Raw genomic sequence first — 26,334 nt, forward strand, 5'->3', positions numbered from 1 at the left:
AAAACCAGTGTTGTCTACCTCCTCCTCCTCCACGGCCGCTTCCACCTACACCGTCACATCTACCACCTCCTCAACCTCCTACTCCATATGGACCTCCCCCTCCTAGATCAAGATTATTATTTGTTATTTTTAAGTATTTTATGTTATTTTAAGTAATTTCCCTATCCACAATTGTTTGCAGAGCACTTGCCATGCTCTTAATCACATTTTGCTTCCATTTGCAACCCTTTAGCCCTTCCCATGACTTTTTTACAGCAATTTTAGTGCTCCAAAGTTTGGGTCCCCATTGACTTCAATGGGGTTGGGGTTCAGTGTCAAGTACTGGTCCCGAACTCGAACTTTTTTGTGAAGTACGGCCGAACCCATCGAAACCGAACATCCAGGTGTCCGCTCAACTCTAATGACTGCTTGTTTTGTCACTTGCCTAAAGTGTGAATAAAACACTAAACTGTTTGATCCAAAGAACTTGTTGTTGCCTCTATATTGCATCCGCTAATCCTGTCTACCAGAGCAAAACCCCACAATTGGTGAAGGATACGGGCAATAGCAGTGCGGCTGGCAAGCACGCCGATTATATATTTTTTTTCTGGTTTCTGCATTTTTCAGGCACAGTTGTATGTCGTACATTAAACCAGTGTCCCAAGACAAAATGGAGGCTGTTGTGAAGGCCCTCATGGAGGCTAATCTGCAGAAGCAAAAGACAAACCTGCAGAAACGCCAGGCTAATAAGCAGCATCAAGAGAATAACCAGTTGCTTCTACAACATGTGATGGCTTTGCAGACAGGAGGAGCAACCCCGAGCGTTCACGGTGCCCGGAAACGAGTCTGTGCCGCTATTCCTAAAATGACCCCTGCAGACAACATCGAAACCTTCCTGGCGATGTATGAGAAAGTGGCCATCAGGAAAAAGCTACCCTGTGAACAGTGGGCTGACGTCATCTCTCCATTCCTGGCATCCGATTTCCAGCGTGTGTATTTCGACTTGCCGGGCGATCAAGTGGCCGACTACCAGAAAGTCAAGGGTGAGATTCTGGCAAGATTAGGTGTGAATGTGTTGGTTCAGGCCCAGCGGGTGCATCAGTGGGGGTTCAACCCGGCTGAATCTGCAAGACCCCAGTATTATAACTTACTTCACCTCTTGCAAAAATGGCTACAGCCTGACGTGCTAAGTCCCACTGCTATGCTGGATCGTATGTTAGCCGATATGTTCTGGAGGGCTTTGCCACACCCTCTCCAGCACTGGATGGATCAGGTGTTTCCTGGCAATGACCTTGAGATGGTGGACCTGGTGGAACGCTATGAAGCTACCAGGAATCTAAAGGAGGAATCTGTCGGGAAGGGGGTCGGCATATAACATAAATGTCCACTCCAGGCCCTGAGATTTGAGGTGATAAAACCCGCCAGGGATGTACTCATGGCAGACCTGGCTCCGATAGTCTGCTGGCGGTGTCAGGAGCCGGGCCATGTAAGGGCTGAATGTCCACATCGGGTTGAGCCCATAGATACTAACCATGGCTACCGTCAATCTCTATATGCCAGAAGGCTGTCTGCAACAGGTACCCAAGAGTCTCTAGATCATTTGTGGTGGAAGTGGGAGACACTCTGGTGGAGGCTCTGCTGGACTCATGGAGTCTGGTGACCCTAGTTAGGGCTACCCTGGTGCGGCCCCCTGAGTATACTGGCCAAAAAGTCAGGGTGATGTGCATCAATGGAGACTTAAAAGACTAACCAACCACGCTGGTGTCTCTAACTAAGGTGGCCAGTAGATGGACCCACAAGGAGGCAGTCGCCACAAATCTACATTATGAACTCATAATAGGGAGAGACTTCCCGGGCTTCCCGGCACTGTGGCCTGCTATGAGTGACTGATGCCCATGAGATAGGGGTAACCATAGCAAAGTGGCCTAGCTCAGGGGGAGACCAAAACCCTGGGAACCTGAGACCAAAGGGCCAGCAGTAGGGGTGACCTCTAAGTGTGATGGTGGGAGATGTGGAGGACTTGCCTGAATTGGCAGACCTCAATGTCTCCTGGGATAATTTTGGTACCACTCAACGTCGGGATCCACCCCTATCCTGTTCCTGGGAAAATGTTTTAATAGTAGATGGTGAACCTCAACAACCTGGGACAGAGTCAGTGTTTCCCTGTTTTGTGGTTCATCAGGATATGTTGTATTGGGTAAACCAATTACAGGGTGAGCATATTGAACAGTTGGTGGTCCCCAAGGCTTATCACATGCTTGTGTTAGAACTAGCCCACCAAAACATTCTCGGGGGTCAGAAAACTCATGGCTGCAGAAAACTCAGGATCATATTCTACAGCAGTTTTACTAGCCCAGCATATTCAAAGAAGTGAAAGAGTTTTTAAGTCTTGCATGACCTGCCAGATAACTAGCCCCCAGCCACATTTCCGTAGTCCCCACGGCCAACTTCTAAGCTAAGGAATTCATGTAGATGTTTTCCTGAGTAGGACTACCTAAAGATGTTCTGACCGACCAAGGGACCCTTTTTATTTCCAAAGTGATGAGGGAACTCTGTAAGTTGAAGAAAATCACAGAAATAAGATAATAATGCACTTAGTAAAGTAGATGCAATCATTATATATGGACAAAGTCCTCACTCTGATATGATAATATCTGAGACACTTAGCCAATATATTTTGATCAAAACACATCTGAGCCCGCCTACCAAGCGCCAAGGTGGTCTCAGGTCAGGCGGGTCCTACGCTAAACCTACCTAAGCCATTGGGCTTCTATGTTCAGGAGTGCAGACGCCGCACATATGGTGTGCTGCTTCTAGTCACCTCCATGTGCATCAAGCAACCAATGGGAGGAGGAGCAAACACAGCTATATGTAAAAAGGATGTTTTTATCTTAGTTTTTTCTGTAATTTTTTTTGTCTATGTAGTATTTGCTTGAGGGAGTGGCACCTTCAAGTGTGAATGTGCACCTATTTTATCTTGAGAGTAGCATTCCTCCTGCAATTTTGCCCTTCCTATCCAATAGAGGGCCTTGATTAGGTGGTACATATAGGTGTGTTTGCTCCTCCTCCCATTGGTTGCTTGGTGCACATGGAGGTGACTAGGAGCAGCACACCATATGTAGGTTTAGTATAGGACCCGCCTGACCTGAGACCACCTTGGCGCTTGGTAGGCGGGCTCAGATGTGTTTTGATCAAAATATATTGGCTAAGTGTCTATATAATGATTGCATCTACTTTACTAAGTGCATTATCTTATTTCTGTGATTTTCTTCAAAAATATGGTCAGTGACATCCGCAGATTTGTATATCGTACAGTGCAGGATGTTTTTATCTTAGTTTTTTCTGTAATTTTTTTTAACTCTGTAAGTTGCTGCACATAAAACAGCTATGGATGTCCGTTTACCATCTGCAAACGGACGGTCTGGTAGAAAGGTTAAACTAAACCTTAAAAAATATGTTGAAAAGGGTGGTGGCTAAAGATCGGAAGGACTAGGACCTCCTTCTGCCGTATCTCATGTTTGCAGTGCGAGAGGTACGCCAGGCCTCTAATAGGTTCTCGCTCTTCAAACTGCTATATGGCAGACACCCTCGCTGTCTCTTGGACGTGGCTAAAGAGGCATTGGAACAACAACCCACTCCACATGCCGTATGCCAGACCTAGCAGGGGAATTATGCATGAGGTCACGTGTGAACAATAGGTGGGCTGAGGTAAATACAGTTCTGGTTACTCACGGTTATGTTGTCCCTAAGCAGGCTCGCATAAGTGAAAAGGAGATCGGCACAAAGATTCTCTGGGGCAACTCTGGTGTAAGGGACACTGGCCAGATGGCAGTTTGAGGTGCCCTTGGTGGTCTGTATTAATGTGCCTATTGCAAGGTCCCTTGTACTCGTGACGCCAGTACCTTTTGTATGGAGGTACAACCATTTACTGTAGTATTAATGGAGGAACTTGAGACTGAGGCAAGCAAGATGAAATTCAAGGTTGAACTTTACTGAAGATGATTTATGATAACAGTACACCCAAAGTATTAAGACAGTCTCTTGATACAGTGCGGCATTAAGCACAATCTCCCATACATATGGGGAAAGGGAAATGGAAGTCCTCAATGAAATACAGGCTCTTGTGATACATAAGAAAGATTCTGCTCAGACTAGGCTTGCAATAATATGAAAGTCTTACACTGGTCAAAACTCCAGCCTGATTCTAATCCTTGATTAAAGGTGCTTTTCTAAATCCTGGAACTTCTATTCCAATGTTGTTCTGACAGTTGGCCTAACTGTCCTCAGAGTTTGAACTGGAGGTGTGGATGCTTCATGCTGTCTCCTACACCTACTACAAAGGTGCCTAATAAGTCCTCAGGTAATGACTATCTTTGTCTTGCATAAAAACGTGATAATTCCTTAGATACTCGGCTGCATGAAGTTTAGACATTGGTCACCCTGGAAGAGCGATCTATAGGAATGGATTGGTTACTTCTAGGTAGAATAACTGCAGGATTTAACCCTGGATTATGAAGCCGACAGGGACAGAGCAAAAAGGCTAGGAATAGGCCTCCCTCCAGGAATTCAGCTACACTGCTGTTGCTTTCTGAGTAAGCTCATGAGAGAACTGCTTTGAACTGAACTCTCACTTGGATTGACCTGAGCTCATCTGAACAACCAACTGGTTTGAATTGCCTAACTTAGGTCTGAGCTAAGCTATTTATAAACACTAACACTGCTCCATCTAGTGGAGAAACAAGTGTAGTGCACAATGACTAGGCCTGTGTAAAGGATCTTTGCATATAGAATCACATTGTGACATGGGAGAATATGACAGGAGATAAAAAACAAAATGCAGGCATATTATATGACATTAAAAGATGATAAAAGCACATTTGCGGTGCCCACTATCACGTAGTGGGACACTGCACACATAAAAGTATTATTGAGTACATTACCCAGATGCAAGATCAGATAGAGACAGTGTTACCTCTTGTTAGGGAGCATATGGAGGCAGCTCAGTGAGCCCAGTCGGGTCTATAATCAGCAGGCTCGGGTCCGGATCTTTAACCTGGGTGATCAGGTTTTGGTTCTGGTGCCGACCGTGAACAGTAAGTTCCTGGCTAGGTGGCACGGTCCCTACGAGGTACTCGAGAAAATTGGAGATGTAAACTACAAGGTACACCAGCCAGGGTGGTGAAAGCCGGAGCAGGTTTACCATGTGAATTTACTCAAACCGTGGAAAGATAGGGAAACCTGTACAGAAGACAGCCCGTGGCCGGATATCTGCCCATCTGATGCAAGAGAGGCGGCTTCCACAGTAAAAATTACTTACAGTCTCTCCTCTAAACAGACTCAGGAGGCCAGGGAGTTCATTAGTCGTAACACGGATGTGTTCTCGGACCTCCCTGGACACACTTCCATAGTCCAGCATGACATTGTCACTGTCTCTGGCAAAAGTCAAAACCATACCGGGTACCCGAGACTCAGCAACAAGCCATATCGGAGGAGGTGCAGCTAATGTTGCAGCTAGACGTCATTGAGGAGTCAAAAAGTGAGTGGGCCAGTCCTATAGTATTGATAGTGAACCCGGACGGGACTTTGCGGTTTTGTAAAGCCTTTTGAAAACTTAACGATGTTTCCAAATTTAATGCGTATCCCATGCCCCGGGTGGATGAGCTTATCAAGAGGTTAGGACAAGCCCGGTATTTTTCTGTTTTGGACCTTACAAAAGTGTACTGGCAGGTGCCCTTAATGGAGGCTACTAGAGTTGAGCGAACACCTGGATGTTCGGGTTCGAGAAGTTCGGCCGAACATCCCGGAAATGTTCGGGTTCGGGATCCGAACCCGATCCGAACTTCGTCCCGAACCCGAACCCCATTGAAGTCAATGGGGACCCGAACTTTTCGGCACTAAAACGGCTGTAAAACAGCCCAGGAAAGGGCTAGAGGGCTGCAAAAGGCAGCAACATGTAGGTAAATCCCCTGCAAACAAATGTGGATAGGGAAATTAATTAAAATAAAAATTAAATAAATAAAAATTAACCAAAATCAATTGGAGAGAGGTTCCATAGCAGAGAATCTGGCTTCCCGTCACCCACCACTGGAACAGTCCATTCTCAGATATTTAGGCCCCGGCACCCAGGCAGAGGAGAGAGGTCCCGTAACAGACAATCTGGCTTCATGTCAGCAGAGAATCAGTCTTCATGTCATAGCAGAGAATCAGGCTTCACGTCAGCCACCACTGCAACAGTCCATTGTCATAAATTCAGGCCCAGCACCCAGGCAGAGGAGAGAGGTCCCGTAACAGACAATCTGGCTTCATGTCAGCAGAGAATCAGTCTGCATGTCATAGCAGAGAATGAGGCTTCACGTCACCCACCACTGCAACAGTCCATTTTCATAAATTTAGGCCCAGCACCCAGGCAGAGGAGAGAGGTCCCGTAACAGAGGATCTGGCTTCATGTCACCAGAGAATCAGTCTGCATGTCATAGCAGAGAATCAGGCTTCACGTCACCCACCACTGCAACAGTCCATTTTCATAAATTTAGGCCCAGCACCCAGGCAGAGGAGAGAGGTCCCGTAACAGAGGATCTGGCTTCATGTCACCAGAGAATCAGTCTGCATGTCATAGCAGAGAATCAGGCTTCACGTCAGCCACCACTGCAACAATCCATTGGCATATATTTAGGCCTAGCACACAGGCAGAGGAGAGAGGTCCCGTAACAGACAATCTGGCTTCATGTCAGCAGAGAATCAGTCTGCATGTCATAGCAGAGAATGAGGCTTCACGTCACCCACCACTGCAACAGTCCATTTTCATAAATTTAGGCCCAGCACCCAGGCAGAGGAGAGAGGTCCCGTAACAGAGGATCTGGCTTCATGTCACCAGAGAATCAGTCTGCATGTCATAGCAGAGAATCAGGCTTCACGTCACCCACCACTGCAACAGTCCATTTTCATAAATTTAGGCCCAGCACCCAGGCAGAGGAGAGAGGTCCCGTAACAGAGGATCTGGCTTCATGTCACCAGAGAATCAGTCTGCATGTCATAGCAGAGAATCAGGCTTCACGTCAGCCACCACTGCAACAATCCATTGGCATATATTTAGGCCTAGCACACAGGCAGAGGAGAGAGGTCCCGTAACAGACAATCTGGCTTCATGTCAGCAGAGAATCAGTCTGCATGTCATAGCAGAGAATGAGGCTTCACGTCACCCACCACTGCAACAGTCCATTTTCATAAATTTAGGCCCAGCACCCAGGCAGAGGAGAGAGGTCCCGTAACAGAGGATCTGGCTTCATGTCACCAGAGAATCAGTCTGCATGTCATAGCAGAGAATCAGGCTTCACGTCACCCACCACTGCAACAGTCCATTGTCATAAATTCAGGCCCAGCACCCAGGCAGAGGAGAGAGGTCCCGTAACAGAGGATCTGGCTTCATGTCACCAGAGAATCAGTCTGCATGTCATAGCAGAGAATGAGGCTTCACGTCAGCCACCACTGCAACAATCCATTGGCATATATTTAGGCCTAGCACACAGGCAGAGGAGAGGTTCATTCAACTTTGGGTAGCCTTGCAATATAATGGTAAAATGAAAATAAAAATAGGATTGAATGAGGAAGTGCCCTGGAGTCCAATAATATATGGTTATGGGGAGGTAGTTAATGTCTAATCTGGACAAGGGACGGACAGGTCCTGTGGGATCCATGCCTGGTTCATTTTTATGAACGTCAGCTTGTCCACATTGGCTGTAGACAGGCGGCTGCGTTTGTCTGTAATGACGCCCCCTGCCGTGCTGAATACACGTTCAGACAAAACGCTGGCTGCCGGGCAGGCCAGCACCTCCAAGGCATAAAAGGCTAGCTCTGGCCACGTGGACAATTTAGAGACCCAGAAGTTGAATGGGGCCGAACCATCAGTCAGTACGTGGAGGGGTGTGCACACGTACTGTTCCACCATGTTAGTGAAATGTTGCCTCCTGCTAACACGTTGCGTATCAGGTGGTGGTGCAGTTAGCTGTGGCGTGTTGACAAAAGTTTTCCACATCTCTGCCATGCTAACCCTGCCCTCAGAGGAGCTGGCCGTGACACAGCTGCCTTGGCGACCTCTTGCTCCTCCTCTGCCTTGGCCTTGGGCTTCCACTTGTTCCCCTGTGACATTTGGGAATGCTCTCAGTAGCGCGTCTACCAACGTGCGCTTGTACTCGCGCATCTTCCTATCACGCTCCAGTGCAGGAAGTAAGGTGGGCACATTGTCTTTGTAGCGTGGATCCAGCAGGGTGGCAACCCAGTAGTCCGCACAGGTTAAAATGTGGGCAACTCTGCTGTCGTTGCGCAGGCACTGCAGCATATAGTCGCTCATGTGTGCCAGGCTGCCCAGGGATAAGGACAAGCTGTCCTCTGTGGGAGGCGTATCGTCATCGTCCTGCCTTTCCCCCCAGCCACGCACCAGTGATGGACCCGAGCTGCGTTGGGTGCCACCCCGCTGTGACCATGCTTCATCCTCATCCTCCTCCACCTCCTCCTCATCCTCGTCCTCCTCGTCCTCCAGTAGTGGGCCCTGGCTGGCCACATTTGTACCTGGCCTCTGCTGTTGCCAAAAACCTCCCTCTGAGTCACTTCGAAGAGACTGGCCTGAAAGTGCTAAAAATGACCCCTCTTCCTCCTCCTCCTCCTCCTCCTCCTGGGCCACCTCCTCTTCCATCATCGCCCTAAGTGTTTTCTCAAGGAGACATAGAAGTGGTATTGTAACGCTGATAACGGTGTCATCGCCACTGGCCATGTTGGTGGAGTACTCGAAACAGCGCAACAGGGCACACAGGTCTCGCATGGAGGCCCAGTCATTGGTGGTGAAGTGGTGCTGTTCTGTAGTGCGACTGACCCGTGCGTGCTGCAGCTGAAACTCCACTATGGCCTGCTGCTGCTCGCACAGTCTGTCCAGCATGTGCAAGGTGGAGTTCCACCTGGTGGGCACGTCGCATATGAGGCGGTGAGCGGGAAGGCCGAAGTTACGCTGTAGCGCAGACAGGCGAGCAGCAGCAGGATGTGAACGCCGGAAGCGCGAACAGACGGCCCGCACTTTATGCAGCAGCTCTGACATGTCGGGGTAGTTGTGAATGAACTTCTGCACCACCAAATTCAGCACATGCGCCAAGCAAGGGATGTGCGTCAAATTGGCTAGTCCCAGAGCTGCAACGAGATTTCGCCCATTATCACACACCACCAGGCCGGGCTTGAGGCTCACCGGCAGCAACCACTCGTCGGTCTGTTGTTCTATACCCCGCCACAACTCCTGTGCGGTGTGGGGCCTGTCCCCCAAACATATGAGTTTCAGAATGGCCTGCTGACGTTTACCCCGGGCTGTGCTGAAGTTGGTGGTGAAGGTGTGTGGCTGACTGGATGAGCAGGTGGAAGAAGAGGAGGAGGAAGCCGAGAAGGAGGAGGTGGCAACAGGAGGCAAAGAATGTTGCCCTGCGATCCTTGGCGGCGGAAGGACGTGCGCCAAACAGCTCTCCGCCTGGGGCCCAGCTGCCACTACATTTACCCAGTGTGCAGTTAGGGAGATATAGCGTCCCTGGCCGTGCTTACTGGTCCACGTATCTGTGGTTAGGTGGACCTTGCCACAGATGGCGTTGCGCAGTGCACACTTGATTTTATCGGATACTTGGTTGTGCAGGGAAGGCACGGCTCTCTTGGAGAAGTAGTGCCGGCTGGGAACAACATACTGTGGGACAGCAAGCGACATGAGCTGTTTGAAGCTGTCTGTGTCCACCAGCCTAAATGACAGCATTTCATAGGCCAGTAGTTTAGAAATGCTGGCATTCAGGGCCAGGGATCGAGGGTGGCTAGGTGGGAATTTACGCTTTCTATCAAATGTTTGTGAGATGGAGAGCTGAACGCTGGCGTGTGACATGGTTGAGACGCTTGGTGACGGAGGTGGTGGTGGTGGTGTTGGTGGTACATCCCCTGTTTGCTGGGCGGCAGGTGCCAACGTTCCTCCAGAGGCGGAGGAAGAGGCCGAGGCGGCAGCAGCAGAATAGGCCGAGGCGGCAGCAGCAGAAGAGGTAGCAGGGGGAGCCTGAGTGACTTCCTTGGTTTTAAGGTGTTTACTCCACTGCAGTTCATGCTTTGCATGCAGGTGCCTGGTCATGCAGGTTGTGCTCAGGTTCAGAACGTTAATGCCTCGCTTCAGGCTCTGATGGCACAGCGTGCAAACCACTCGGGTCTTGTCGTCAGCACATTGTTTGAAGAAGTGCCATGCCAGGGAACTCCTTGAAGCTGCCTTTGGGGTGCTCGGTCCCAGATGGCGGCGGTCAGTAGCAGGCGGAGTCTCTTGGCGGCGGGTGTTCTGCTTTTGCCCACTGCTCCCTCTTTTGCTACGCTGTTGGCTCGGTCTCACCACTGCCTCTTCCTCCGAACTGTGAAAGTCAGTGGCACGACCTTCATTCCATGTGGGGTCTAGGACCTCATCGTCCCCTGCATCGTCTTCCACCCAGTCTTGATCCCTGACCTCCTGTTCAGTCTGCACACTGCAGAAAGACGCAGCAGTTGGCACCTGTGTTTCGTCATCATCAGAGACATGCTGAGGTGGTATTCCCATGTCCTCATCATCAGGAAACATAAGTGGTTGTGCGTCAGTGCATTCTATGTCTTTCACCGCTGGGGAAGGGCTAGGTGGATGCCCTTGGGAAACCCTGCCAGCGGAGTCTTCAAACAGCATAAGAGACTGCTGCATAACTTGAGGCTGAGACAGTTTCCCTGGTATGCATGGGGGTGATGTGACAGACTGATGGGGTTGGTTTTCAGGCGCCATCTGTGCGCTTTCTGCAGAAGACTGGGTGGGAGATAATGTGAACGTGCTGGATCCACTGTCGGCCACCCAATTGACTAATGCCTGTACCTGCTCAGGCCTTACCATCCTTAGAACGGCATTGGGCCCCACCATATATCGCTGTAAATTCTGGCGGCTACTGGGACCTGAGGTAGTTGGTACACTAGGACGTGTGGATGTGGCAGAACGGCCACGTCCTCTCCCAGCACCAGAGGGTCCACTAACACCACCACGACCATGTCCACGTCCGCGTCCCTTACTAGATGTTTTTCTCATTGTTATGGTTCACCACAACAACAAATATATTATTTGGCCCAATGTATTGTATTCAAATTCAGCGGGATATAAATTTGAGGCCTAGTATTTAGGCGCTGGGTGACCGGTATGGATTTAGTGACAGAATTAGACTTGGAAATGCACAGAAGCGTGTGTGTGAAGTTATTCTGAATGACCCTATGTGCACCTTCAATATGATCTACCCTTTTAGGGATAGATTTCAAATAGCTCTGATATAGCAGAAACGACTAAATTATGAAATTGCTAAATTGGGAATTGTATTTCAACCCAGAACAAAAAATGTGCTTTGACGGACACTAAATAACTTTCCCAGCCACAACAGGACAGCGGTAACGAGAGATTTAGCGGGATATAAATTTGAGGCCTAGTATTTAGGCGCTGGGTGACAGGTATGGGTTTAGTGACAGAATTAGATTTGGAAATGCACAGTAGCGGGTGTGTGAAGTTATTCTGAATGACCCTATGTGCACCTTGAATATTATATACCCTTTTAGGGATAGATTTCAAATAGCTCTGATATAGCAGAAACCACTAAATTATGAAATTGCTAAATTGGGAATTGTATTTCAACCCAGAACAAGAAATGTGCTTGAACGGACACTAAATAACTCGCCCAGCTACAGCACTAAGGACAGATTTAGCGGGATATAAATTTGAGGCCTAGTATTTAGGCGCTGGGTGACAGGTATGGGTTTAGTGCCAGAATTAGACTTGGAAATACACAGTAGCGGGTGTGTGTGAAGTTATTCTGAATGACCCAATGTGCACCTTGAATATTATATACCCTTTTAGGGATAGATTTCAAATAGCTCTGATATAGCAGAAACCACTAAATTATGAAATTGCTAAATTGGGAATTGTATTTCAACCCAGAACAAGAAATGTGCTTGAACGGACACTAAATAACTCGCCCAGCTACAGCACTAAGGACAGATTTAGCGGGATATAAATTTGAGGCCTAGTATTTAGGCGCTGGGTGACAGGTATGGGTTTAGTGCCAGAATTAGACTTGGAAATACACAGTAGCGGGTGTGTGTGTGAAGTTATTCTGAATGACCCAATGTGCACCTTGAATATTATATACCCTTTTAGGGATAGATTTCAAATAGCTCTGATATAGCAGAAACCACTAAATTATGAAATTGCTAAATTGGGAATTGTACTTCAACCCAGAACAAAAAATGTGCTTTGACGGACACTAAATAACTTTCCCAGCTACAACAGGACAGCGGTAACGAGAGATTTAGCAGGATATAAATTTGAGGCCTAGTATTTAGGCGCTGGGTGACAGGTATGGGTTTAGTGACAGAATTAGACTTGAAAATACACAGTAGCGGGTGTGTGTGAAGTTATTCTGAATGACCCAATGTGCACCTTGAATATTATATACCCTTTTAGGGATAGATTTCAAATAGCTCTGATATAGCAGAAACCACTAAATTATGAAATTGCTAAATTGGGAATTGTACTTCAACCCAGAACAAAAAATGTGCTTTGACGGACACTAAATAACTTTCCCAGCTACAACAGGACAGCGGTAACGAGAGATTTAGCAGGATATAAATTTGAGGCCTAGTATTTAGGCGCTGGGTGACAGGTATGGGTTTAGTGACAGAATTAGACTTGGAAATACACAGTAGCGGGTGTGTGTGAAGTTATTCTGAATGACCCAATGTGCACCTTGAATATTATATACCCTTTTAGGGATAGATTTCAAATAGCTCTGATATAGCAGAAACCACTAAATTATGAAATTGCTAAATTGGGAATTGTACTTCAACCCAGAACAAAAAATGTGCTTTGACGGACACTAAATAACTTTCCCAGCTACAACAGGACAGCGGTAACGAGAGATTTAGCGGGATATAAATTTGAGGCCTAGTATTTAGGCGCTGGGTGACCGGTATGGATTTAGTGACAGAATTAGACTGGGATATGGCCAAAAAATAACCACACTATTGCTGGTTAAATGCACTTGGTGACGGGCGCAGCTTGCCCCTGATGTAGTATATGGCCAAAAAATGAACAGACTATTGCTGGTTAAATGCACTTGGTGTCACAGCTTGACCAACCACACTACTGAGGGTTAAATGCACTTGGTGACGGGCGCAGCTTGCCCCTGATGTAGTATATGGCCAAAAAATAAACAGACTATTGCTGGTTAAATGCACTTGGTGTGACAGCTTCACCCTGATGTAGGCTTTAGCCAAAAAACAACCACACCATTGAGGGTTAAATGCACTTGGTGACAGGCGCAGCTTGCCCCTGATTTTGTATATGGCCAAAAAATGAACAGACTATTGCTGGTTAAATGCACTTGGTGTGACAGCTTCACCCTGATGTAGGCTTTAGCCAAAAAACAACCACACCATTGAGGGTTAAATGCACTTGGTGACAGGCGCAGCTTGCCCCTGATTTTGTATATGGCCAAAAAATGAACAGACTATTGCTGGTTAAATGCACTTGGTGTGACAGCTTCACCCTGATGTAGGCTTTAGCCAAAAAACAACCACACCATTGAGGGTTAAATGCACTTGGTGACAGGCGCAGCTTGCCCCTGATTTTGTATATGGCCAAAAAATGAACAGACTATTGCTGGTTAAATGCACTTGGTGTGACAGCTTCACCCTGATGTAGGCTTTAGCCAAAAAACAACCACACCATTGAGGGTTAAATGCACTTGGTGACAGGCGCAGCTTGCCCCTGATTTTGTATATGGCCAAAAAATGAACAGACTATTGCTGGTTAAATGCACTTGGTGTGACAGCTTCACCCTGATGTAGGCTTTAGCCAAAAAACAACCACACCATTGAGGGTTAAATGCACTTGGTCGCAGCTTGTGCTGGCGCACCACAAGACACAAAATGGCCGCCGATCACCCCAGAAAAATGTGACTGACAAACGGTCTGGGCAGCCTAAAAACAGTGAGCAATTGAGGATCAGCAGCTCAATGATCCACAGCTGCAGATCGATCAGTTAATCAAGTCCTTTGGAGGAGTTAATCTGCCTAATCTCGCCCTACTGTCGCAGCCGCAACCTCTCCCTACGCTAATCAGAGCAGAGTGACGGGCGGCGCTATGTGACTCCAGCTTAAATAGAGGCTGGGTCACATGGTGCTCTGGCCAATCACAGCCATGCCAATAGTAGGCATGGCTGTGATGGCCTCTTGGGGCAAGTAGTATGACGCTTGTTGATTGGCTGCTTTGCAGCCTTTCAAAAAGCGCCAAGAAAGCGTCACAAAAGCGCGAAGAAAGCGACGAACACCGAACCCGAACCCGGACTTTTACGAAAATGTCCGGGTTCGGGTCCGTGTCACGGACACCCCAAAATTCGGTACGAACCCGAACTATACAGTTCGAGTTCGCTCATCCCTAGAGGCTACCAAAGAGAAAACTGCCTTCATAACGCCTGAGGGGCTGTATCAATATAAGGTCTTACCCTTTGGTCTGCATGGCACCCCCGACACCTTTTAGAGACTAATGGACATCGTGCTTCGTCCACATCGTCGGTACGCTTCGGCTTACCTGGCCGATATTGTCATCCACAGTGCCAACTGTGAAAGTCACCTACCCAAAGTGCAGGCTGTAGTGGACTCCCTTCGGAAGGCTACCCTAACTGCTAACCCAAAAAAATGTGCGATAGGGTTAGAATAGACTAAGTACCTGGGGTATTTCATTGTGCGTGGAGTCATCAAACCCCAAGTGAAGAAAATAGAGGCAATACAGAATTGGCCCCGACCTGTCTCCACTAGGCAAATAAAGTAATTCCTGGGAATGGTGGGCTATTACATGAGGTTTGTTCCCCACTTTGCTACTCTAGCCGCCCCCTTGACAGGACTCTTGAAGGGACACAAGTCAATGATGGATCGGGCGGAAAAGGCTTTCTCCACTTTGAAGTCTGCCCTGTGCAGGTCCCCGGTTTTGGTTACACCCGACTTTAAAAGGAAGTTTATACTACAGACCGATGCCTCCGAAGTAGGCTCTCGGTGCTCTACTGTCTCAGGAAGTCAACGGGGAGGAGCATCCCATTGTCTTCCTCAGCCGTAAGCTCACCCCAGCCGAGATCTGGTATTATATAGTGGAGAGAGAGTGCCTGGCTATCAAGTGGGCACTAGAATCTGTCCGCTATTATTTATTGGGGAGAAAATTCCGCCTGGTGACTGACCACTCCCCTCTCAAGTGGATGAGCCAGGCCAAGGACAGAAATGCCTGGCTCACCCGATGGTTTCTCTCCCTACAAAACTTTACACTTTCGGTGATACACAGGGCAGGCCGGTTACAGGGAAACACGGATGTCCTGTCCCAGGTACACTGTCTGACGTGTGTTCACCTCCTCAGGGTTGAACAAAAGGCAAGGGGGGTATGTGGCACAATGAGAGGTTTTGTCTGGGAAAACAGGTATTTCCCTCCTAGCATGTGCTGCTGGGCTTGTTTCCAGCCAGGTGAGATCAAATTTCGGACTGGATTTTAAGTGCCGGTCCGGGTTTTGGCAGCACCTGGCTGTCCTTAAATAGGCAGCTGGGCTCAGAAGCCAGGTCTCTGTGTTGGTATCTGGGAGCCTTGTGTTTTGATGAAGGCTTGATACCTCTTTGGCATGAAAACAGGTTGGTGCTGCTATGGTCAAGGTCTCTTTGAGGCAGAATTGCCGCAAAGTGTGAATTACCAGCAACACTGCAAGGTGACTTTTTGTTTGATTATGACTGCCTGTTTTGTCACTTGCCTAAAGTGTGAATAAAACACTGTTTGATCCAAATAAATTGTTGTTGCCTCTATACTGCATCTGCTAATCATGTCTACCAGAGCGAAAGCCCACATGTGGTAGTGAAATAATACTGTGAGCCAGTATGACATGCAAATGACAGGGGTCGCTCTTAGAATCACTGCATACTTCACTTAGTCACTGGGCCAAAACTGACCAAAAAACTGAAGTATTAACTCAGCCTCACAGGTCGATGTTAGCGTAGATAAGAAGCACAGTGCTTTTACACCCTCGTCAGCTGATTCCACATAGATGTCTATAGAATCTATTCTATCCAATCAGGGGTCACTGCTTATAGATGTCTATAGAATCTATAGACATGTCTATATATAGATTCTATAGATGTCTATAGAATCTATTCTATCCAATCAGGGGTCACTGCTTATACAAGTAGAGTCACCCCCCCTAACAAAGTGGAGAGGGTGTTAGGAGTAAGTTTGTGTTGACGTCACTGAGAAATTTGCCCTTCCTCTGATCCATCATAACATTAACCCTCAAAGCCAAGATAGTGGACCAGTCATGAAGTAAGGAGGGTGGCAACAGCATGAGAAGTCCACAGAGTGGATCTATGACATAGTGGTGAGGTGGCCACCGAGTGGCACAATGACCAAGTAAGGAGGTGGCAGCAGCAGCATTAGGAGAAGGCTACCAAGTGGCACAATGAGAGTGTCTGGAGTTGGCAGCATCAGGAGAAGGCCACCGAGTGGCACAATGATAGAGTCTTGAGGTGGCAGCAGTATGAGGAAGCCACTGAGTGGCACAATGACAGAGTCTGGAGGTGGAAGCATCAGGAGTGGTATAATGACAGAGTCTGGAGGTGGCAGCAGCAGCAGCAGCAGCATCAGGAGAAGGCCACCGAGTGGCACAATTCCAGCAGACCAGACCGCAGGGAAAACACATGAGGCTACAGTGGGCCAATGGGGTAGTAGTAGTCAGTACTCAGCCTCCCTGGGCCGGCGTGCAGTGAAGGGGAAGACAGCACTAAATACTCCAGGGCACTCTCTATTGCAGGGAACACCAGCCAGATGGAAGTTGAGGTGCCCTTGATGGTAATGGGTGCACTTAGGCTGCTTTGGTGGCTGGGCCCCTGTGTTCGTGACACCAGCACCATTAGGTGCAAAGATTGGTGGAAAAGATGAGGAGTCAGTTGTAAAACAGTTGAACCTTTACTTGAATGACTTGTCTCCAGGTAGTCAATACAGTTCATTCATAGGGCAAAGGTGATAATCCCAATAATATCCACTGCAATTCCTATAACAAGCTTGGTAATTGTACTCTGAGGAGGTTCATTCTCCCTATATCTGTGTATGCTTTGTTCATGCTCTAGCACTAGGTACTAATTATAATTATTCTTACTGGTCAGTAGCAATCCACAGGGTGGTCTCCCTAATAGCAGGCATCATTCTTCTGCTCCATTCTTTGTGCAGGATAATAACTGATGAATTATGGTTTACTATGTCCCTAGAGGCGTGTGGTAAAGGATAATTCTGCACAATAATCATCCATCAGTCCATTGGCTAATTTAGCTCTAACCACAGAGTGGCAAGGTGACATAGTGTCGATATGGCAGCAGCATCAGGATACCACAGAGTGGAAAGGTGACATAATGTGGAGATGACAGCAGCAGCATCAGGATACTGCAGAATGGCAAGGTAACATAGCGTGGAGATGGCAGCAGCAGAAGCATTAGTATACCACAGAGTGGCAAGGTGACATAGTGTGGAGATTGGCAGCAGCATCAGGATACACAGAGTGGCAAGATGACATAGGGTGGCGATGGCAGCAGCATCAGGATACCACAGAGTGACAAGGTGACATAGTGTGGAGATTGGCAGCAGCAGCATCAGGATACCACAAAGTGGCAAGGTGACATAGTGTGGATTTGGCAGCAGCATCAGGAGACGACAGAGTGGCAAGGTGACATAGCATGGAGATGGCAGCAGCAGAAGCATCAAGATGCCACAGAGTGGCAAGGTGACATAGTGTGGAGATGGCAGCAGCAGCAGCAGGAGGATACCACAGAGTGGCAAGGTGACATAGTGTGGAGATGTCAGCAGCATCAGAATACACAGAGTGGCAAGATGACATAGTGTGGCGATGACAGCAGCAGCATCAGGATACCACAGAGTGACAAGGTGACATAGTGTGGAGATGGCAGCAGCATCAGGAGACCACAAATTGACTAGGTGACAGAGTAGGGCGGTGGGTGGCAATACTAGTACCGGCTGACAAAGGTGGGTGAAAGGAGCACTTGGCATCAGATGTGTGGCATCAGGCAGGTGGCAGCATCAGAATAGTAGCTGAGGCAGGTAGCCAGAAGAAACCAGTCTCTTTTTTTCAAGGTAAGGGTGAGGCGGCATGGATGATTTAATCAGATGCATCAGGCATTGGTGGGTTGAAATCCTGGCTGATCCACGCCTGATTCATCTCGACAAAGGTCAGTCTCTCCACATTTTGGGTGGACAGGTGAGTTCTCCTTGGGGTAACTATGGACCCTGTCGCACTAAACACCCGCTTATGATGCCACACTACTTGCCAGGCAGGCCAGCATTTCCAGGGCAAACTCTGCTAGTTTCGGACACAAATCCAGTTTGGCTACCCAGTAGTCCAGTGGATCTTCAATGTGGGTTGGCAGGGTGCTGTCCAAATGTGCCACCACCTGCTGGTTAAGGTCCTGCTCCAGGGCTACCTGCACACTTTGCGGGTAAAGAAAGCTACTCATCAGCGACTGTAGACTCAGGCTGCTGCTGATGGAGCTGGTACTGCTCCTGCCAACTGACTCCTACCCAGCAGCCATGGCAGTGGAATGTAAGCAGAGAGGGCACCCTCGGTCAGACCTGCAAGAGGATAGACAATAGCAAAGATAGGCAGCGGCCAACTGACTACAAAGGATGTCTCTGTAGTAGTTTAGTTTGTCCTCCCTCTCAGTGAGTGTAAAAAAGGCCCCCATTTTGGACCGGTAGTGAGGTTCACAGCCAACACCTCCCACACCACTCTCCCCATTACAACTTGCCCGCCTAGCGGAGGAAGCGGCGGATGTCTCCTCAAGATCTTGGCTGTGCAGTAGTTGTTGACTGTCCTCTAGTAGCTTGTCCTTACTGTATAGTGGAGCTGAGCCAACAACATACAATACTTCTGTGGCTGAGGGAACAGCAAAGGACAAAAGCAGGTTGAGGACAGGTGAGGGGACAGGGCCTGCTCCCGGGCCATGCCAACTAAGGGTTGTGTCTGATGAACCCACTGACTGTTGGCTGGCGGTGTCTAATGTCACTTGGGATTAAGTGGATCATCGGGTTAACCAATCAAGAACCGCTGGGTTGCTGGTCAAGACACGTCCGCTAGATTACACCGGGAGCTCAGGCCTCTTGCTGCGACTCCTGCCACACCCCCTTACTATGCTGCAACCTCTACCTGTGCCAGAAACATTTAGGCCTCTGCCACTCCTCTGTGCATGGCCTGGCACTTCTCTGTCTGGCAGTTCTCTAGCTGAACTAAATAAATTAAAAGCAAATTAAAACACCCCTAAAAGTGACAAATGTATTTTTATTTTTGTACTGAAATAGGCCACTAAACGCTTTCACCACATATAACTGCAGAAATGAACTGAGAATATATTTTTCTTCTTCTACTGAAATACGCCACTAAACGCTTTCACCACATATAACTGCAGAAGTGAACTGAGAATATATTTTTCTTTTTCCACAGATATAAGCCACTAAAGACTTTTCAACTTGTACCCCAAGAACAAATTGCTGGAATGACAGAGCTGTCTAATGGCTATTTGTATCCCCAAATAATCTTTCCCTGCTCTTGTAAATCGATATATTTTTTTCACAATGAGGTTTTCCCTATCACTGTCCCTAGCGCCTTCTGACGTCTCCCCCCGCACTAAGATGTTGTGAAATGATTCCTCCCTATCCTTTCCCTGCACTTATAAATTGTTTTTTTTTCCAGTTCTTTCCTTCACAATTAGGTTTTTCCTATTGCTGTCCCTAGCGCCTTCTGACTTCTGTTCCTGTACTCAGAACGCTGGAAAATGTCTGAATACAAGATGGCTGCAGTATTTGTAGGACTGTGACCTCACAGAGCTGGCTGGCTTCTGATTGGCTGCATGCAGGCATGTCAATCTGGGTTATCCTGCCTTTTCAGCTAAAGAAACAGTTTTCGGATGGAGTACTGTATGTGTCACGGATGTGTATTAAACGCACACTATAGACAATAAATGTGGCTCTGATTTTTTGAATTTACGCAAAAAGACACAGACTGTGGATGATATACAGGATATGTCACTAATAGGTATTAAAGAAAAATATCTTGCTGCTGTCAAGCACACACAAAGCAGTCCTTAAAAGGACTTTAGGGTCTTTGTAAAGCTTTTGGTAGTAAAAACAGCAAATTTCTCTCCCTGCACTGTCCCTTGCTCAGCACGGATGTCCCTGAGACTGATCAATTTAGCGCAGGTAAAAATATATTGCTGCTCTAAAACACACACACACACAGTAGTCCTTAAAAGGACTTTTGGGTCTTTGAAAAGCTTTCTTTGAATAATAACTCCCTACACTGCCTTTCCCTTCCTACCCTCTGCTCTACCTGACTATGACTGATGCGAGCATGTGTCATGGGGTGCTATATAGCACCCGATGATGCGTTCCGGCCAGCCAACCACTGTAATGCCAGCAGCCAGTGATGGCAGTACTTACCTGCACGTTTATTGGCTGCTTAGCAGCAACAAAACGTGCGGGGAGGAGACTCAAGCATGGCGCTCGAGCACATGCGATACTCGACCGAGTACCGCCATGTGCCGAGCATATAGATGCTCGAGCCGAACCAGTATTCGGCCCAGCATGCTCGCTCATCACTAATTTTGACATATGGGATAAATATTTTTTATTTTAATGGTACAGGCATTTTCACTTGCCTTGATGCCCTTGATGTTTATTTTTTTATTGCTTAACTATTGTAAGAAGGAACAAGGGGGCGTCATTGACAGAAGATACGTGTCACCGAGGTTCCTGGCCTCGGTGAGGTAAGAACCAGATTTTTCCCTGAAGTGTCAGTTTTGCAGTTGCAGTATGACACTTCAGCTGTTAGTATGGCTGTGAAACCGGTCCGGGCCGGTTCTTATTGGGAGCAGCCAAAGAGCAGGGTGGGTGGCTGTTCCCCACAGTTCCAGGCCGAGTTTTGGGCTAAGATATATAAAAACCCAGCCAGCACGTTCAGCTGTGGTGGATTATCCTCCCAGTCAGAGAGCTGGATGCTGGGGAAACAGGCCTCTAAAGCCCGCTGTGGACTGCGGGTGGAAAACTGCTGACCAGGTGAAGGTTTTTTGCACTGTGGACTTTGTGGTGTGAACAGGCACCAAAACTGAACACCATTACTTTTGGCTTGTTTTTCCTTATGTCGAATAAAACACTGAACTTTGCTTTACAACCTTGTTTTTGCCTCTGTGTCCGCTTACCCTGCCTACCAGAGCGAATCCCCACACAATTTTGATTTTGATGTTGAGAAAAGGAGGGTGATTTGGCTAATCCAACCAAAAGTAAAATGAAAATGCAAAAAAAGTAATGAATTTCAGTTGCCATCCATGCATTAAAACATTATGAAATAAAATAAAATTAAATCACTTCATTTGTCATTACATTTTTCACTTAAGAATGGGTAATATGTGACAAAAATAACATTAAAACACCTTTTGTAATTTTATTTTCATTACCATACTGGTATTTCATGGTCAAATCTAAAATGAAGCTGAATTGGAAAAGAAAAGTACATTTTCACTTTGGCTTTTCTATTTCTTCATGAACTGCTTAAAGGTGTATTCCCATCTCAGATAATGAGGGAATATCGCTAGAACCTACACCTGCACCTACAATGAGAATGAAGCGGGGAGCGCTGTGGTTGGAAAACCCCGGATTTCCCGGGGTCCGTCCACCACCAAGCGCTGCTTCCATAGAAGTGAATGAGAGCGCATGGCGCATGCGTGGCCCATGCTCCTACTCATTTCTATGGGGCATACGGAAATAGCCGAGCCAGCGCTCGGCTATTTTCGGCGGCCCCATGAAAATGAATGGAGGGCGGCTGCGCATGCGCAGTGCGCCCTCCATTCATTTCTCCGCTTCATTCTCATTGTAGGTGTGGGTCCCTAGCGATATTCCCCCCATTGTCTCAGATGGGAAAATGGTCAAAATTAAAATGAAACTGAACAGGGCCACCTACTGCAGATTTTCTTCTAATTTCACACTTTGTACAATATTTAAATAGATGTTAATTAGTAGTGGTCTTGGCTTCAGCTCCACATGCAAATATATGTTAATCAACAGTACATGGGGCTTAAACACTTAAAGCATACAAAGTGAGGTAAAGAAACCCGCGTTACCGTGAGGAGCCACACTACACTGTAAAGTTTTGCGTGAGTCCTGTCGCTGCTGGGTACAAAGGAGTTAATTGCCTACCCCTTAAATTTAGTTTCTGAATATTTGTGTGTGGCTGAACCCGCTCTGACTCTGCAAAAATGTCTTGGGTGTGTGATGGATGGATCACGGTAAATGAGCGACCTATCTTATCACAGTTCAGTATAATACTTATATGAAGAACTGATAATTATGAATCCTGCTGTTATTTACTTAGTCACATTCATATGGAAGTACTGTATACAAACGCAGAGAATACTTGCCAATATCGCTGCGCTGTGAAATTAATCCAGGGGAGTCTTCCTTCTGTGTTCACTCCCTCTTCTCGTGTGAGCGGCTCCAGCCGGCAGCACACATGTACTACACCTTCGGAGTGACGTCACACACAGGTACTATGGATGCCTTCTCAGTCCACCAAACCTCCGACGTGTTTCGGAATAGACATATTCCTTCCTCAGGGTTCTAATCAGACTGCATTATCAGCAATATAAACTTAGACTTAGGGTCCATTCACACGTCCGTAGTGTATTGCGGATCCGGCCGTCACCCCTATAGAACTGCCTATTCTTGTCCGCAATTGCGGACAAGAATAGAACATGTTTTATTTTTTTCCGGGAGTCGCAGACCGGAAGAGCGTGGCCGCGCTCCAAAAATGTGGATGCAGACAGCACACTGTGTGCTGTCCTCATCTCTTCCGGACCCATAGAGAATGAATAGGTCCAGATTGGTTCTGCAACGTTGTGGAACGGATCCGGACCCATTCTACGGACGTGTGAATGAACCCTTAGGCTTCAATCACACAACCATAGTGTTTGCAGACAAGAATAGGACATGTTCTATCTTTTTTTGCGGGGACCACAGAACAGAACCACGGATGCGGACAGCACATGGTGTGCTGTCTGCATCTTTTGCTGCCCCATTCAAATGAATGGGTCCACATCCATTCCGCAATTTTGCAGACTCATTCATACGGCCATCTGAATAAACCCTTAGGCCCCTTTCACACGGGCGAGTATTCCGCGCGGGTGCGATGCACGAGTTGAACGCATTACACCCACACTGAATCCTGACCCATTCATTTCTATGGGGCTGTTCACATGAGCAGTGATTTTCACGCATCACTTATGCGTTGCGTGAAAATCGCAGCATGTTCTATATTCTGCGTTTTTCACGTAATGCAGGCCCCATAGAAATGAATGGGGTTGCATGAAAATCGCAAGCATCCGCAAGCAAGTGCGGATGCGGTGCGATTTTCATGCATGGGTTTTAGGTGACAGTCTATTCACTGTATTATTTTCCCTTATAACATGGTTATAAGGGAAAATAATAGCATTCTGAATACAGAATGCATAGTATAATAGTACTGGAGGGGTTAAAAAAATAAAAAAAGTTAACTCACCTTATCCTCTTGATCGCGTAGTTCCCGGTCCCTTCTTTATTAGCTGTGGGCTAAAGGACCTGTGGTGATGTCAGATCACATGCTCCATCACCATGGTGATGGACCATGTGATTGGAGCATGTGATCTGACGTCACCACAGGTCATTCAGCCCACAGCTAATAAAGAAGGGAACGGGAACTACGCGATCAAGAGGATAAGGTGAGTTAACTTTTTTTTTTTTTTTTTTTTTAACCCCTCCAGTACTATTATACTCTGCATTCTGTATTCAGAATGCTATTATTTTCCCTTATAACCATGTTATAAGGGAAAATAATACAATCTTCAGAACATCAATCCCAAGCCCGAACTTCTGTGAAGAAGTTCGGGTTTGGGTACCAAACATGCGCAATTTTTCTCACGCGAGTGCAAAACGCATTACAATGTTTTGCACTCGCGCAGAAAAATCGTGCATTTTCCCGCAACGCACCCGCCTCTTATCCGGGCAAAAATACTGACGCCCGTGTGAAAGAGGCTTTACAGTGGGCCCAGGATGGTCGCAGGAAAAACGAAGCACACTGTTTGAACCGCACAAACTTAATGTGGACTGTCCGTTTGTGCGCAGTTGGCAACTCTAAGCACATCTATCTGAAGCCAAAGTAAGACGACTTCGCATGACCATGGCAGCAGCAGTAGTTTACTATGTACTAAACATCATTGTGGCTGTCAGCAAATACTGTAACTGCAGTCTAATCGTGCAGGGATTTTGGTTCATTTAAGTGTACAAAACCCTGTACAAGGTCTTATTTGCTATTCCACTAAACAGGTGATTTACTACAACTATAACGCTGGGTTCACACCTGAGCGTTTTACAGTGCGTTCAAACGCGCTGTAAAACGCTCAACACATGAAAACCAATGCTTCCCTATGGCCCTGGTTCACACTTGAGCATTTTACAGCGCGTTTGAACGCGCTGAAAAACGCCCTACACTAAAAAAAGTTCTTGAGCTTCTTTGGGGCGTTTTGTCACGCGTTCCCGTACATAGACTTTCGGGAACGCGGGACAATGGCCGTTCGCTTGTCTCTATATGCGCGATTGTAAACGCCGGTACAATCGCGCATACAGAGCGCTCCTTTCAGAACGCTCAGGTGTGAACCCAGGGTAAGACTCACCTCTGTTCACATCTGTTTGGGAGGTTCCTTGACAGGAACTTTCGTTTCTGAAGAACCGCACTATAGTTCACATGGCACAGTTTTTTCCACAAGCAAATTTGAAAATCAGCTGACAGAAATAAAAGAATGCAGACTTCAATTCTTTTTTGGTTTCTGCATGAAAACCACAACAGGTGACCACATGTGTATTAGCCCCAGTAAGATGAAAAATTGATCTGTTACATGTACTTTTGCAAATCTGATTCTACGATCAGTTGCGGATTTCTCCTGTGCATTTCACGTCAGCAGAGAGTAGAGTAACCTCTTTTGATATTCACCCTTAAAGGGACTGGTTAATATTCATTGAAGAAATCAGGGACATATATAATATTAAATATGAACATATTGCCAAAATATTAATGCTAATACTCCCATTGTTTTCTTAATTTTTAGATAACTTTGGATGGACATGATATACGTTCCCTCAATGTCAAGTGGCTGAGAGATAATATTGGTCTGATAGGTCAGGAACCTGTCCTGTTCGGAACAACCATTAGTGAAAATATTCGCTTTGGCAGAGATGAAGTAACTGATGAAGAGATTGAGCAAGCAGCCAGAGAAGCCAATGCCTACGACTTCATATCTAGACTCCCAGATGTAAATATATTTACCATTAATACTGTATATAGTTTTATTTGTTCACAATAGGTTCTGTATGTTATTTTGCTTCTTTTTTTTTTTATTGTCACTGAAATATTTAACAGCCCACTTCTACCAAAGTAGGGGTGAAATGGAATGGTAAGTTCCATTCCTGTTACCTAACATTTCCAACCATATTTTATCTGCTCGTGAACCATGTCATTACATTCATATTGCATAAGACATATGTACAATGCAGTAAACAAGTACAAAATAGTCATGCCCCCAACTCTGGGGTATTATAATTATCACAAGCTCCTTTAAGGGTGTCCTGCTGCTTACTACCCAAGCAATCAGTCACATCTTGAGGAAGTCCAGCAGTAAGTTATTTTCCACTGCAGTGCCTCTGCATGAGACATTAAACATTTTGCAGTTCCCACTGAAACCAATAGGTTGTCTGGGTAATACACAGACTTGCTGGTATCTCGAGAGCAGGTATGCTCAACCTGTGGCCCTCCAGCTGTTGCAAAACTACATCTTCCAGCTTGCCCAAACAGCCTACAGCTATCAGCCTACAGCGAGGCTTTGTGGGAGTTGTAGTTTTACAACAGCTGGAGGGCCGCAGGTTGAGCATGCCTGCTCTAGAGTAAGAGCTGCCTTAATAGTTGCTCCTCACACTAAGGCCTCTTTCACACGGGCGTCAGTTTTTTGCCCGGATAAGAGGCGGGTGCGTTGCGGGAAAATGCGCGATTGTCATGCTTTGCACTCGCGTGAGAAAAATCGCGCGAGTGCACTTCTTCACTCCGGTCATCACATGGTACGTCACATGATCTTTTACCATGGTGATTCACCATGGTAAAAGACCATGTGATGACCGGAGTGACGTCATCAAAGGTCCTTAACCTCT

The 26,334-nt window shown here is 47.0% G+C and overlaps 1 protein-coding gene across 1 annotated transcript in view; it reads left to right on the forward strand.

The window, feature by feature from the left end:
• Positions 1–26,334, forward strand: part of LOC122939473 (ATP-dependent translocase ABCB1-like) — a 578,859-nt gene that overhangs the window by 206,279 nt on the left and 346,246 nt on the right. Inside the window, exon 11 of the mRNA XM_044295545.1 lies at positions 25,242–25,445. Coding sequence (XP_044151480.1) covers positions 25,242–25,445 — 204 coding nt within the window. The remainder of the gene's footprint in view (positions 1–25,241; positions 25,446–26,334) is intronic.

This window comes from Bufo gargarizans, chromosome 5, assembly GCF_014858855.1.
Source record: "Bufo gargarizans isolate SCDJY-AF-19 chromosome 5, ASM1485885v1, whole genome shotgun sequence".
Taxonomy (NCBI): domain Eukaryota; kingdom Metazoa; phylum Chordata; class Amphibia; order Anura; family Bufonidae; genus Bufo; species Bufo gargarizans.